Here is a 15,946-nt window from a genome sequence, read left to right as displayed (position 1 = left end):
TTTAAGATGATATGAAGTTTTCAGAGGGTAAATCGCAAAATAGTATTGTCACTATTTGAGAACGCAATAATAAAATGTGGACTGACAATAGTCATAAAGGGAACCAAATTATTCTTTCATGAAGTGCATCATTTTTTCAGATATCTTATCAGAATTAGCTATTCAAGCACCCCATTGTCCTGTAATTTAAAAGGGAATTAAGCATTTGAAAAATAATATGAAAGGTATAGGCAAATAGAACTAAAGTTGTTGAAGACCTCGCACCAACACAGCAAACCAAATATGCTCTAATCCATAATTATATGTTAACTTGTGCTACTTTTTAAAACTACCTGAATAGTTGCCAAGTGGTATTGGCAAATGCCTGGGAATTGGTTACTTGCTAACTTGTGGCTAATGTTGTTTTTGTTACCAATTTCCTTTTGTCTCCCATTTCTGCATAGCTCTTGTAGTATATCATGTGTGAAGTATAAAATATGCAATAGTTCAGTTAACATTATTGTCTATGCCCGAGTTAACCTGAAGTCTTTCATGTGCTTTGTTGCAATGGTTTGTCTGTTTTTAAAAGAAAGTTTGAATATCAAACTGCTTGTCTCCATATAGCATTGCAAAATTGAATGCCTAATTGCAAGATCAGAGCAACATAATATCTTTATTAATTTGTTCCTGGTAGATTAATGCATTCACACTAACATACATTTGTCTTGCATTGTACCCCTGTCAAAGCTAAAAATCACATGAATGACTATCAACTTTGTGTTTCTTTAAAACAGCACATAACTCAATGGCTAAGTATCAGTGACCCATACCATTCCTCTCTGCCACTTTTAGAGTGTAGAAACTTACCTATAATTCTTATAGAATGTCATAGCAACCCAACTTACCTACCATAAGCGCAATTTGGAAGAGTAAGACATTTTGTGTGTAAACTGAGAGTAATAGTTGGATACTTCTTTATCATTGAATTCTTCCCAGTGCACAATTTTTGCATCCAGTACTACAATTTAATAGTTAATGTTATTGAAACGTACACATATTTAATTTGAAACGAGCCTTTATTGCCTTAACTCTTTATAGGACATTGATGGTACCATATGCCTATCAGTGCTGTGCATTTAGTAGCTGTGAAACCTATCAAGCTGTAAAACCTGAAGGCATCAAAAATCTGGAAGCAAATATTCCACCATCAGAAAAGAAGACTGGTAAGTGCCATTCACAAGTTGCTAAACATTTACACAGGCTGTGTTTAGATGGCAAATTGCCAGTTTCAGGTGGTCAACAACCACAAGACCATACAAAGGAACTGATTTGCTCAATTCCATAAGCACTGCTAAGTAGCAAAACAAGGCTATTGACTAGTAAAGGATGTGAAGCAGACTACTTAACCTTCCTATTGAGAGGATTGCTGATTGTAGAGGGTCTTTGTTTTGAAGCAGATACAGTAAATTCCCCAGTATCTGACTCGCATCCAGAATGGGGCTGCCAATTATGGCTAGGACTATTCAAATACATTCAACAAGGTTTAATCAAAGGGGGAGGGGGAAAGAGAGAAGTGATAATACCATCAGTTCCCAGAGCAATTGCCGGTTGCATGAAAATTCTGGATAACAGAGTACTGTATGATGGGGACTTTACTGTATAAAGAAAATTACCCCAACTTACTTGATAGACTTATTAAATAGACATTTTAATGCTGATTATGCAACTTCTTACATTCTTCCACTGGTTGTGTATTTTTTTAAATATTATGTTTGTTACACTGAGAATAGATGGTGTTAATTTGTATCTTTCCTGCTTTGAGGTTGTTGTAAGCTGTTCAGTCTTGTGACCTGGCTAAAATTTATCTAAGTTTTGTGGCTGAATCACATTTTCTTGACCATTTAATATTAGGATTTCAGATAATCACATTTTGTAATGCAATGTATGAATAAATGGAGACATGACATAGTAAATGTAGTATTCTTGGGATAAATAAATAACTTTGGGCATATAATTCCCAACGTGCTCTAACATCAAGTTTCTTCTACCACCTGTCTATGTCTTAGAAATCAATTAGTCAGCTGTATCAAACCAGGACGATCAAAGGTAAATTAGGCAGTGTGCGATTGACCTTCACCTCCCAATTGACAGCTGCCTCTCTTTGATATCCCTGAATATTGACTGCTCTGTATCATCAGGAGACCCGATCTTGTTAAGCTATCAATAAAGTTAAACGTCTCACCTGAATCTGCATATTCTGACATGGGAGTTAGGTTAAGATCAAGTCTAGATTCTCCATCACCTTTCAGATTTGTATGTAATTGATATTAAATTGAAAGCACTGTAAAATATATGCAAGTTTAGATATCTTAATCGTGTCAAGACAGCAGCAGACCCACAATAGCAAATCACTGATAAAACCATTGACAATCCAGACTAACTCATTGCCATCTCTATTTGTTTCTAAATCTTATCCAATCAAAAAATATAAAATCCATGTATATAGTATTCAGAGTTCTCTCAAATGCTGCTCTTAAAACCCTTAAAATCCCAACAAATGGATCTGCTGCTTTTATCCCCAGCATAGATACAATTTCCACAGTCAAAACAAGGCCTATAGATTTGTGATTTCCCTAGAAACCTTTCCTTAAAAAAAAACTCCTTTTCCAACCCTTTGAATTTTAGCTGTCCCTTAAAAATGTCGGTGTGGGAATTTGCAGTTTTAAACCAACTAGAAGGAAGATATCTAAGCTTTATAAAGCTTGAATAAAACCTGAAATTGCTGGAGAAACACCAAGTCTGGTAGCATCAATGGAGAGAGAAACAGTTAACATTTTAAGTCCAATGATCTTTCCAAAAGTGTGTGTTGTTATAGCTTGTCATCCTGAAAACAAAAACAAAACAATTTATCCTTAAGTTGTGTTTCCTATTAGCTATGGAAAATCAGAGTATTGTTACGACATAGGGTAAACCCTCCTGCTTAACTTAAAACCAGCAACACACAAATTGTTCCCATGCAGCAATCTGTAAACATCTGAGTGGCCAAGAACTATTTAAAGTAAAAATTAACAACTTTACTTCTTGAAGTATAACAGAGAATAATTAACTAAGCACTATTTATAATTTCTTCCTCTAACCTATCTTTTACCTTGCCTTTTAAAATACTAGTCTGATAAAACTCCCAATTAAGATTTACAAAACCGCACTTCTTATCTCAAAACCAGGCAGCTATCGTGCTTCTATTTAGATCTTCCTGTGTCTTCTTTTCTTCTTCTTAGGAATTTCTGCATCACAGGTTACTGATTGAAAAAGTACTTTTAAGAGAGCTATTTTTCAAGCAGTAAAAAGTGAGGTCTGCAGATGCTGGAGATCAGAGCTGAAAATGTGTTGCTGGTTAAAGCACAGCAGGTCAGGCAGCATCCAAGGAACAGGAAATTCGACATTTCGGGCCAGAGCCCTTCATCAGGAATGAGGAGAGCGTGCCAGGCAGGCTAAGATAAAAGGTAGGGAGGAGGGACTTGGGGGAGGGGCGATGGAGATGTGATAGGTGGAAGGAGGTCAAGGTGAGAGTGATAGGCTGGAGTGGGGTGGGGGTGGAGGTGGAGAGGTCAGGAAGAGGATTGCAGGTTAGGAGGACGGTGCTGAGTTCGAGGGAATCGACTGAGACAAGGTGGGGGGAGGGGAAATGAGGAAACTGGAGAAATCTGAGTTCATCCCTTGTGGTTGGAGGGTTCCCAGGCAGAAGATGAGGCGCTCTTCCTCCAACCGTCGTGTTGTTCTCCAGTTTCCTCATTTCCCCTCCCCCCACCTTGTCTCAGTCGATTCCCTCGAACTCAGCATCGCCCTCCTAACCTGCAATCTTCTTCCTGACCTCTCCGCCCCCACCCCACTCCAGCCTATCACCCTCACCTTGACCTCCTTCCACCTATCATATCTCCATCGCTCCTCCCCCAAGTCCCTCCTCCCTACCTTTTATCTTAGCCTGCCTGGCACACTCTCCTCATTCCTGATGAAGGGCTCTGGCCCGAAACGTTGAATTTCCTGTTCCTTGGATGCTGCCTGACCTGCTGTGCTTTAACCAGCAACACATTTTCAGCTATTTTTCAAGCAGTCTGTTTACATGTTTGGCTCGGCAGTTCTCCTCTCAGCTGTTCAATCCCCATCCCCACCCCTGTCTTTTGTTTCCCAAAAGCATCAGATTGTGACATTGGCTTTTAAAATTGTCAATGTACTGAATTCAAATTGGGTTGGAGTTTGATATTTTTCAGGGTATAATTTAACCAAATGATTGACCAAATTTGAATTTATTTTTGTCTCATACCAACTCGGCGTGTGCGGTTTGTTCTGAATCAAATGTTACTTTGTAAATTCTCCAGCACTCTGTGTACTTGCCCAGTCCTTCACTCTCTTAAAGGTATCATAATACACTCAGTAAGTACATTGATTTGAGTGATAGAATCCTAAAGGATTATACAGTTACAAACCTAAACCCACAATGTACAAAGTTATCTCTATAGCATAAAAATGATATTTAGCTAAATTTCATTGCTTCTCTTTTAAAACTTCAATTATAACAAAGCTAATTTAGAGCACAGCTGGTTTTCTTTTCTTCCTTCCCACAATAGATCCCTTATAGTTTTCCTTTACTGATAACATCAAGTTTTCATAAGGATTTAACAGGTTTGGAGGGTGTGAGCTTCTTCAAAATTTTTCACTGTTCAAAATTCTCACTCTTTAACCTTCTGAAATCACGTGCATTTCCTGTTCAGGTTAGGCTAATCAGTCATGTGGTGTGAAGATACTAAAATGTCTATTACGTTAATGACTTGATTTGGATTGCATGATAATAAGTAAACTAAGCTCAACATGACTACCTAGTAGTCCTACATTCCTGATGAAGGGCTTTTGCCTGAAATGTCGCTTTTCCTGCTCCTCGGATGCTGCCTGACCTGCTGTGCTTTTCCAGCAACACTCTTGACTCTACCTACTAGACCTACAACATTCATCCAATAGGTTCCCCATTATCCACCTTACCTGTTACTTCCTTCAAAAAGCTCACAAAACCCATATTGACTCTGTCTGATCACACTGATTTTTTTTTAGATAAGTATTCTACTATACAATGTACTGTAGCAGTTTCCCAATGATAGGTGTTTGGTTAACTGACACACAGGTTCCTGGTTTTTGTCTGTTATTTGAATAATGCTGATAAATTAGCTACTTTCTGATGTGCTGGGACCCTTCTTTTAAAAATTCCTTAGATTTTAGATTATAAGCGGCGCCTCTACCATCTCTCTCTAGCCACTTCTTTTAAAGCCCTTGGCTGCATGCAGTCTTGACTTGTCAAACCTGTGATCAAATAGTCTCCCTAGTACGTTTTCCCTGGTAATGATGACGTACAAACATTTGAATGTATGACTGAGGACCAGAAGTTGGCTGTTCAACCCTTCAAGGCTACTCTTGCTGTTTTAATAAGATTGTGACTAATCTGAAATACATATTTCCATCTACCAGTGATGATCTTTCAGTATCTTGTTACCCTCTATCAACTTTGCCTTAAACTATTCAGAGATTCTGTTTCAGCTACCTTTTCAGGAAGAGTTCCAAAGACTCGTGTGCATCTGAGAGAAAGAAAATCACCTCATCTTTGATTGAAAATACTGTTACATGTTTAATATAGTGACCACTAGCTCTAGATTCTCCTATTTGAGGAAACATTCTCTTCACATCTATCTTGTCAAGACCTCTCAGAATCTTGCATCTCAATGAAATCATCTCTTACTCTATCAAACACCAACAGATACAGACCTTGCCTGTCCAACCTTTCTTCTTATGACAACCCACCTATTCCAGGTGTTAGTCTGGAAAACCTTGTCTGACCTGTTTCTACATCGGTCCTTAAACAAGTGATTAGTATTGTACACAGTACACAAAAAATGGTCTCAAGTGCCCTGTAACTGAAACATAACTTCCCAACTTTCACATCATATACCCCTCACAGTAAAGGATAGCATTCTATTTTCTTTCCTGATTATTTGCATACTAGCCTTTTGTGAGTCATGCATTAGAACACCTAGATCCTTTTGCATCTGAGACCTCTGAATTTTCTCACCATTTAGTTAAAAGTGCTTATTTATGCTTCCTGCTAAAATGAACATATTCACATTTGCCTACGTTATATTTCATTTGCTAGTTCCTTGCCAACTCAATTAACCAACCTTATTACCCTTTTGTAGCCTCCTTACATACTCTTCATCTCATCTTACATTCCTGCCTATTTTTATATCATCATCAAATTTGGCAACCATACTTGCCATATCCTCATCCAAATCAGTTTTATAAATTATAAATTGAGGTGCCAGTGTTGACCCTCTGGCACACCATTCATTACGTCTTCACAAGCTGAAAAAGTATCCTATTAGTTAACTAACTTTCTATCCATTGCCAGTACGTTGCCTGTTACTCCATGAGCTTGTATTTTCGCAATAACCTGCGATGCTTTAAGTGCCTTTTGGAAATCCAAGTATAGTACCATTTCCCCTTATTCACAGCAAATGTTACCTCAAAGAATTCCAATAAATTGCTGAAAGATGATTTCCCCTTCGTAAAACCTTGAAATGTTTCTTAATTTCCTTGCTATAACTTCTTTAATAGCAACTTGTAACATCTTTGATAGATGTTAAACTAACTGGCCTGTAGTTATGTTTTCACACAAATCAAAATATCTAATTACTCGTCACTCAATCCCAAACCTTTTCCATTTGCTGTTAAAAGTTCAATCCTGGGTGACTGGCAATCATGAACTACTATAATTGTAGATATTGGTAGCACATGTCAGCATAAGCTGCAAAGTGGGGAAAATGACGTCACACTAGCATGCTCAATCCTGCAAAAATGGATTGCAGTTTTGCACTTAATCTTTATGCAAATACTTATGGTGTTGAAATGGAAAATCATCAAACTTTTCTTGCCTTTTCTTCAGGTCAAAGTGTAGACAATGAGATTAAAAATGAAGAAGACAAGATCCCGTCCACAGTGCACTGTACCCCATCTCCAGGTACTGTTTACAAAATTCTATATTCAACTTGCTTTGCATGCTGCCTTAGTGGATAATTAAAGTCATTTAAATGCTATTTTTCCTCTGTAGCTGATTTGTTGCTTAGGTGACCTTTCTGGTCTGAACTGAAATAGCTGAAGATGTCATGTGCTATAAGGAGGATTTGTTTTGAAGGAGCTGTTTGGAAATGGAACTCTGAATTAGGAAAGATACTGAGCAGTAATCCAACACTCTTTCATTAGCTTGTCTCCAGAGATCAGCTGGAGTAATTATCTTACCACATTTGAGAGTTTTATACTGTTTACAATACAACACATTTGTTGTCACGTGCTAATAATCACTTAATTAATTCAGTCAAATGCAACAAAGACTGAAGTTAGTTGTACTTCATTGCTGTGTTTATTCAGTTTAGCTAAATGTAAGCAGTAGCATTTGAGGTCCCCAGCAAATGTGGCAAAAACAATTCTCTTCACTTGAAGTTGAGAAAGCACTGAAATCCTTCAGAATAGTTCATGTATCCAAGAAGGAACATTTATTGTCCACCTAGAAGTATTTACCTGAGGACAGTCAACCCTACTGAGTTTTTAAAATAATTGCTTACTTTTTGTACAGCTTTAGTGAAACATATGAGAAAGAAGCTGAAGTACCTTACAGAGGTTTACAAAATTGAGGGGCATGGATAGGGTAAATAGGCAAAGTCTTTTCCCTGGGGTCGGGGAGTCTAGAACTAGAGGGCATAGGTTTAGGGTGAGAGGGGAAAGATATCAAAGAGACCTAAGGGGCAACTTTTTCACCCACAGGGTGACATGTGTGTATGGAATAAGCTGCCATAGGAAGTGGTGGAGGCTGGTACCCATTGGATGAGTATATGAATAAGAAGGGTTTTGAAGGATATGGGCCTGGTGCTGGCAGGTTGGACTAGATTGGGTTGGGATATCTGGTCGGCATGGACAGGTTGGACCGAAGGATCTGTTTCGATGCTGTACATCTCTATGACTCTTAAGTAGACCATTTGACCCTTAGAGAGTCTGCTCTACCATTCAATAAAATCATAGCTGATGTATTTGTGTTTTAAATTTCACTTTTCCATCTACTCCAATAATCCTTGATTCCACTGCTTAGCAAGAAAATCCATCTTTTATTTTAAAGGAACTAGCTACAGTGTTGGGGGAATTATTAGTAGTTAAAGTGAAGTCAGCATATTCCTACCAGACCATAGGCTGCATTCTTTTCAGAGCGAGATGACTGGTGGTGGTTTAACCAGAGGGTCAGCAAACCTCAGGCAAGGAGAGAGAGTGAGAAGGTGAATCCTTCATGATAACCTCAGCTGATGCAGGAATTGAACCCATGCTGTTGGCATCACTTTACGTCAAAATAGCTGTTCAGCCAACTGAGCTAACTGATCTCCTGCATAAGTAGTCATCTTCCTGGAATTGTAGATTCAGGAGAAATCCCAGAGTACTAGAAAACTAACATTTTTGTTCAAAAAGGGGAAAAAATAAAAAAGCAGCTAACATAAGCCAATTAGCTTAATATCTGTCATTGGCAAAGTGCTAGAGTCTATGATTAAAAAAAAAGCAACAGCAAAGCATTTAGAAATGCATCAGATAATTAAACATGGCTTCATGACGGGGAAGACATGCCTGGCAAATCTGAGAATTCTTTGAGTAAGTAACAAATAGGCTAAATAAAGAGAAATGAGTAAATTTAATATGTTTGAATTTCCAAAATAAGTTATCACACACAAGGCTACTTAACGAGATCAGCATCCATGGAGTGCAGCAGTTCAAGGAGACAGATGACCTCCATATCCCATAAGTGAATTTTTTTAAAAGGCTGTGGTGTTGGGACTAGTATATCAGTGTGAATGGAAGGTTAGCTCACTAATTGAAGTTAAAGATCACACAGCACCAGGCTATAATCCAACAGGTTTATTTGGAAGCACTAGCTTTCAGAGCACTGCTCCTTCATCAGGTAGCTGACAGCTAGTGCTTCCAAATAAGCCTGCTGTACTATCACCTGGTGTTGTGAGATTTTTAACTTTGTCCACCCCAGTCCAACACTGGCTCCTCCACATCATAACTAATTAAAGACAAAGTTGGTATAAAGGGGGTATTTTCAGGATGACAACCTGTAACTAGTAAAGTGCCAGAGAGACCAGTACTGGGGCAACAATCATTTACAATATATATTAATGACCTGAATGGCAAAAAGTGAATGAACTATCACCGAATTTGCAGGTGACACAAAAATTAGAAAGCAACTGCTGAGGATAACACAAAGACACTATAGAGGGATAGCGATAAGGAACTGAGTGGATAAAAACTTGGCTATGTAATATAATGTGGGACAATGTGAGGTCATGCACTGTGGCAGGAAGAATACAAAGGCTGAATATTGTTTGAATCAGTGAAGACTTCAGAATGTTGTAGCACAGAGATATTTGGGAGTCCTCACGCTTGAATCACAAGGCAGGCATTCGGGGTTAGCAGGTAATTGGGAAGAAAACTGGCCTTTTTTTAGGAGAATAGGTTATAAAATTAGTGAGTCGACGAGTGTGGTGCTGGAAAAGCACAGCCAGTCAGGCAGCATCTGAGGAGCAGGAGAATCGATGTTTTGAGCATAAGCTCCTCTTCATTCCTGATGAAGAGATTTTGCTCAAAACGTTGATTCTCCTGCTCCTCGGATGCTGCCTGACCGGCTGTGCTTTTCCAGCACCACACTCTCGACTCTGATCTCCGCCATCTGCAGTCTCACTTTTTCTCCCTATAAAATTAGTGAGGTCCTGCTTGCATTATAAAAAGGCACTAGTCAGATCACAGCTGGAATACTGTGGACAGCTCTGCTTCTCTTACCTAAGGGTAAGAGGTTTCCCATTTCGAACAGCTGAAGAATTTTTCTGAGGGTTGTCCATTTTGTCGGTGTTGAGGCTAGTTTGTTGAACATTATCAAGGTTGAGATAGACATTTTTAATGCAATAGGGTTAAGACTGGAAGTTGGAGTTGAGAATAATCAGATCAGCTACAATCTCTTTGAATGATGGAGCAGACCTGGTGCTGTTCTATCTTATGATCTTTTAGTTCTTAAAAGTATTCAGCGAATCTGCTCCATCAGCTGCATTGACCTCACTCACTGGGTCTCTCTTTGCCTCTCTGTTTCTGTCTTTCTTAATAACAAGTTCATGTTTTTTAACAAGGTTTTCAGTTTTACCTTTCCCAATATTTATTCATGCATTCTGAGGCATTTTTTAAAAGGTCCTCAATGATTGTGTAATTGTCACTAAAAACTGCATAAGGAATAGTGATTGCTGCTGCCACGTGAACAGCTATTTTAAAAATGTATAGACTGCATGATGATGGGCAAGGGGCAACCATCATAATAATCCAAAATGATGGGTAACCAGCAGGAAGATCAAAAAATGAACAGACTGTCCTAGCATCCTGTTGACTGTTGTAATTATTGGTATTCCATGGAGCCAAGTAATCATACTTTCCTTCATATCATGTGAACATGAAAGAACGAACATTGTAGTTTCAAGATGGAATAATTATGCTAGTGCATCAGAATTTAGAAACTTAGGGTTTTTTTTCTGAAAGTTGTGGTTCTACTCGAATGTATGTCAACAAACCCACTTCCACAAACCTAGCATCCTTTGGTAATGAGTTTAATTTTTATCTCCACCAGGTGCATTCAAACCATGTCAACATTTGTTGGGAAGCTGGATGATTCGCCTGACTGTATGGTTCATCTTTCTAGTGGCACTAATTTTCAATATACTTGTTGTCGTAACAACATTTGCATCACGTGCGCCATTGTCTTCTGCAAAGCTGTTTGTGGGTCTAATTGCAACAGCCAATCTCTTAATGGGAATGTATACTGGTACCCTGACTGTTCTAGATTCAATTTCTTGGGGAAAGTTTGCTCGATATGGTGCCTGGTGGGAGACAGGAAGTGGCTGCAAAGTTGCTGGATTCCTCGCCATGTTTTCTTCCGAAGCATCCATTTTCTTCCTTACCCTGGCATCTTTTGAACGGACTCTGACTACACGTGACTTAATCAAAAAAGGGAAAAGCCATCGTTTGATACACTTTCAGATAGCTGCTGCCTTTGCTGTCTTGGTTGCTGCAGTGATAGCTTGCCTTCCATGGTTTCATATTGGAGAATTTTCAGCATCTCCACTCTGTCTGCCCTTCCCCACTGGTGAGTCTCCTTCCCTGGGTTATACAGTAACTCTGGTGTTGCTAAACTCAATAGCCTTCCTGATAATGGCAGTTGTCTACACAAAGCTCTACTGCAACTTGGAAAAAGAGGATCTTGCAGAAAATTCTCAGTCAAGTATGATTAAGCATGTTGCCTGGTTAATTTTCACCAACTGCATTTTCTTCTGTCCTGTTGCTTTTTTCTCATTTGCACCTCTTATCAGTGCAATTTCCATCAGCCCTGAAATAATGAAGTCCGTAACACTAATCTTCTTTCCATTGCCTGCTTGTCTGAACCCTGTCCTGTATGTTTTCTTCAATCCACGATTCAGAGAAGACTGGAATATGTTGAAATGGCGCCCAAAACAAAAAGACAAATCTATTGCAGTTACAGTGAATGCTCAAAGCAGCTGTGTGTCACCGGAATTCTTCTATGACTGCGGAGTGTATACCCACCTACAGGGTAATCTCACTGTATGTGACTGTTGTGAATCATTGTTATTGACAAAACCTTCAACATGCAAACACTTAGTGAAGTCACATAGCTGCCCAGCCTTGGCTGTGGTGCCTTGCCAGCGGCCCAACGGCTACTGGTCAGACTGTGGGACTCAGTCTGCTCATTCTGAATATGCTGACGAGGGAGACTCCTTTGTTTCCGATAGTTCCGACCAAGTACAGGCCTGTGGGAGAGCCTGCTTCTATCAAAGTCGGGGATTTCCTTTGGTTCACTATGCGTATAATATTCCAAGGATCAAAGACTAATTTCAGAAGACTTAATGCCAGGAAGGTACATGTATGAACATTTAGAAACAATCTAACTTTTTCTTGTGTGAACTTTTATTCTGGGAAGCACTTTTTCTTCAATCTGACAGTTGTCAAAAGAAAAGGGAATCACGTTCAGTCAGTTTTATTTTGAGCCATCTGTTCTTACAAAAAGAGAATTGCCCAAACCGATTAATTTTATGTGTGCGTGTGTGTTTGGTATATAACAACGGTGTTTATAAACTTATTGACAAGAAAGATTTATTTTTAAAATAGCTACTATTTTTATGGTGCATTCTGTCTCATAGTCATGCAATTTTGCTGTGTTTTTGTCCTTTAAAGTAGCTGTTGGCTTATATTTACAGTTGTGTCTCTTAACGGAAAATTCACTGCCAGATTGTATTGCTGTTTCTTCACATGTTCCCTGCTGAGTAACTTAACACTTGCCTGCATTGAAGAATAAACAGAAGCTCCACTCAGTTAGCGTAAACAAATGTGAATACCATACTTTGGATTCATCACTTGTAGTTCCTCAGGAGGTTAGAAGATGCCAAAAATTATTTCCAAACTGAAATTTCAGGAATGGGTTGTAGATACTGTGCATATGACACATTTTCAAATTTGTATTGTAAATTATTGGATGAAAATATAAAGGGGTATTCTTTTATGTACTCATTTTAAGTAATGGTAACTACCTCTTAAATAAAGTTGGACCACCAGTAGCTGTTTACCCGATTGTGGTCTACATACAGTACATGGTTTTAACAATTCTTGTCTTGTAAATACTTTTGGATGTACATTATCACCATGTTATAAAAATAAAGCAGAATCTTTGTAAATCAATATTAAAATGTAACTTTTTGTAGTTTTTACAATGTGGAATGGATTATTAATATTGTAATTTTAAACCAAGCTATTCACAAGTAAAAGTTTAAAACCTCTCCAGCCTTCAATTTTGTGAAGTTTGTCATCACAAAATCTCAAAAATAATTTGCAGAAATTAAAATCTCATTCTTTAGTACCTCCATGCAGTAAATAACACAAAATTAGTGAAAATGAAGCAGTTTTAACAAAAGCTACATATTATCCAAGCAACACCAGTGTCTGCAATGATAAAATTGATGGGAATTTCCTGCAAGACTGATTATAATGGTGGCTGGCAAAATTCAGAAATCGGAACGTGGTCAGAGCAGTTTTTTCTAACACTTTATTCTACTCCTGATTATAATTATCCCAGAATGGTGCGCATATCAGGAAAGGCATTAAGATGGTGGTGAGTAAGTTTGACTAACCTCATTCTTGCACCAGTGGTGCAGTGTGTATTCTTTGAGACAGTCCTCTATATCCTAGCTTATTGGAAAGGATGGGGATTCAAAAAAAAACTCTCTCCTAAAGAACAAAAGGAATGTAAATTACTGGACAGGAAGCAAAGGGCTTCAATAAATCGAAGCTTGAATTAGAAAAAAATTAGATATAATGTACTGAAGGAATCAGTGGTGTGTCCAATTATGTTTTCAAAATTTATAGATAACTTGATTTTGGGAAGCACATTCAACAAATTTGCTGATTGTCTAAAGTTAGAGGCTATGGAAAATAATGAAATGGAGTGTTGTTTAAAAAAACTTGAGATGACTGTGGCTGTGACAGATACGTAATTTAATTAAGTTTAGGGGAAAAAAGCAAAAGTATGAAAAGGCAGAGAAATCTAAGGGTCAAGTGTATTTCCTCTAGATGTGTTGTAGACCTTTGACTCTTGACAGAGTAGAGGTTGGAAAGACTATTTTAAGAAAAAAAGTTGAGCATCATCATGGCTCATGACTGAATACCAGGAATGAAATCTAATATACAGCTAGAATTGGAGATGATTGTTACATTGAAAGTCAAAGGCTAGGAAGCATTGTCATTGGAATGGAGAAGGTCCAGATGAAATGTTATTTTGTGCTTTCATGTGACTATATTTTAGAAATTTGTTCATCTAGAGCCAAAATTACATATGTAAGAGGGACTGAATGAGTGTATTATGAATATTTGTTTATAAGGTGAGTCCAAGTTCATGATTGCTTGTTAAACACAACTTTCAGGGTCAAATGATTACTGGGTCAATGACAAGCTAAGTACTGACAAAAAAAAAACTTTATTTAAAACCTGGTTTATTATACCTACAATGCTTGATAAGGTTTTGGAATTGATGTTTTATGTTGCTGTTCGGTGGGATCTCTCTGTTCTGTTCAGGGTTATCTGTTGAGAAGATGGCATGTAAACATGGTCCCTTTGGAAAGATCAAATATGTAAGAGACCTACTTAGAAGTGTTGAGACCTTGAACTATCAGTGTTTTTATGAATGAATGCTTACCTTCAATGTGGAACTTTTAAATAATAAATCTTAATTGTGTATACATGGATGCTTGAGGATACCAGATAACTTGGCATGATAGATGAAGTCCAAAAATATGCAGGATGGAGGGGTAGAGATGACATAAGGGATGGCATGGATAGAACATGGGCAGTGTGTGGAGGTGAATGGTGAGGACTGGAAGAATATTTTACTTTTTCTTTCATTTTGATCTTTGACCATAATGCTGGAGCCCCAAGGCAGGCTTTCTGCCCAATCTTCCAGGGGAACACTGTGGGCAGCATGGTGGCTCAGTGGTTAGCATTGCCGCCTCACCTAGGTTCAATTCCAGCCTTGGTCACCTGTCCGTGTGGGATTTTGTACATTTCTTCCAGTGTCTGCATGGGTTTCCTCTGAGTGCTCTGGTTTCTTCCCAAAATCGAAAGATGTGCAGGTTATGTGAATTGGCCATGCTAAATTACCCATAGTGTTCAGGGATGTAAAGGTTAGGTGTATTAGTCAAAGGTAACTATAGCATAATAGTGTAGGGGAATGGGTCTGGGTGGGTTACTCATCAGAGGGTCGGAATAGACTAATTGGGCCAAATGGCCTGTTTCCACACTAGCGATTCTATGATTCTTTTTTAGCCAACCCAGCTGTTCCCAATCTAACTTCCAATCCAGCCCATTCCACCAGATTAAAACTGGGAATGCAAATGAACATTTTAAAGGCTGTATTTTCAGTTAAATAATCATCTTGCCTCTGCATACCCAACTTGGGAACAAAAATAATCAGGATCTAAAGTTGTGCGGTGGTGTGCTGATTGGAATTTGACTGTGTAGAAACTCAGGAGGATATAAAATATTAACATCATCCTTGCTGTAGAATTAAGACTGATGTATTTTATCAATTCACCATCAACATTTCTAAAACTTCGGGTGTGATTTCCTGCTCCTTTGAGTTGTGTGGACAGTGGCAAGAAAGTTGGCACAATACGGTGAAATATTTTTCTAAAGTCTTTATATTGAGAAATAAACTTCCAGATTATCTGCTTAAGTTTTAAATGCTGATTTCAGAATCTCACTAATGAGCAATGGCTATCTAATTTCAATGCATTTGCATCTCATTGTTGGCCAGACTTGTCCATTTTATACAGTTTCCATTTCTCTCCTCCAGCAAACTAGATGGTGGCATTCTCAACATTAAAGTCAATGTGGTTACCCAGCAGCATTTCACTTTTCTGGGCTTCCATCTAATTCTCTTCACTTCAATGTAACTTTGTAATCCAGGGACACTCGTCTTCTAGCTTTAGTTCATACAAGTAACATCATCATGGCTGCTTTCAGACCAACTGCCACTTCAGCCCGTCAAGACATCGCTTGGCTTGCATGCTTCTGCCAGGTCATTTTGCCAACAGCAACAGACCCATCTTATGCATCTACATAATGTGCATCTTAGGGTTCTTGGGCTTGCTTTCTGAGCACTTGCTCACTTTATGCTTGCTTGGAGGCTACCTGCCTCTGAGTTGTATTGCTGTTTAGTACAGAGACAAAGAGAGAGGCAGGCAGTTTGTCACAGTTGGGGCCCTGTACATTAAACAGGATGGGCATGTCATAC

General features: G+C 38.5%; 1 protein-coding gene across 1 annotated transcript in view; it reads left to right on the top strand.

The window, feature by feature from the left end:
- The window catches only part of lgr4 (leucine-rich repeat containing G protein-coupled receptor 4), a 140,793-nt gene extending 127,855 nt beyond the window's left edge, over nucleotides 1–12,938 (top strand). Inside the window, exons 15-17 of the mRNA XM_060839090.1 lie at nucleotides 1,078–1,202; nucleotides 6,962–7,036; nucleotides 10,721–12,938. Of these exons, the coding sequence (XP_060695073.1) occupies nucleotides 1,078–1,202; nucleotides 6,962–7,036; nucleotides 10,721–11,997 (1,477 nt within the window). The 3' untranslated portion in view covers nucleotides 11,998–12,938. The remainder of the gene's footprint in view (nucleotides 1–1,077; nucleotides 1,203–6,961; nucleotides 7,037–10,720) is intronic.
- The last annotated feature ends 3,008 nt before the right edge of the window (nucleotides 12,939–15,946 follow it).

Source organism: Hemiscyllium ocellatum, chromosome 18 (genome assembly GCF_020745735.1).
Source record: "Hemiscyllium ocellatum isolate sHemOce1 chromosome 18, sHemOce1.pat.X.cur, whole genome shotgun sequence".
In the NCBI taxonomy this organism is placed as follows: Eukaryota; Metazoa; Chordata; class Chondrichthyes; order Orectolobiformes; family Hemiscylliidae; genus Hemiscyllium; species Hemiscyllium ocellatum.
Note: the sequence above shows the minus strand (reverse complement) of the source record. Positions and strands in the feature narration are given on the sequence as shown.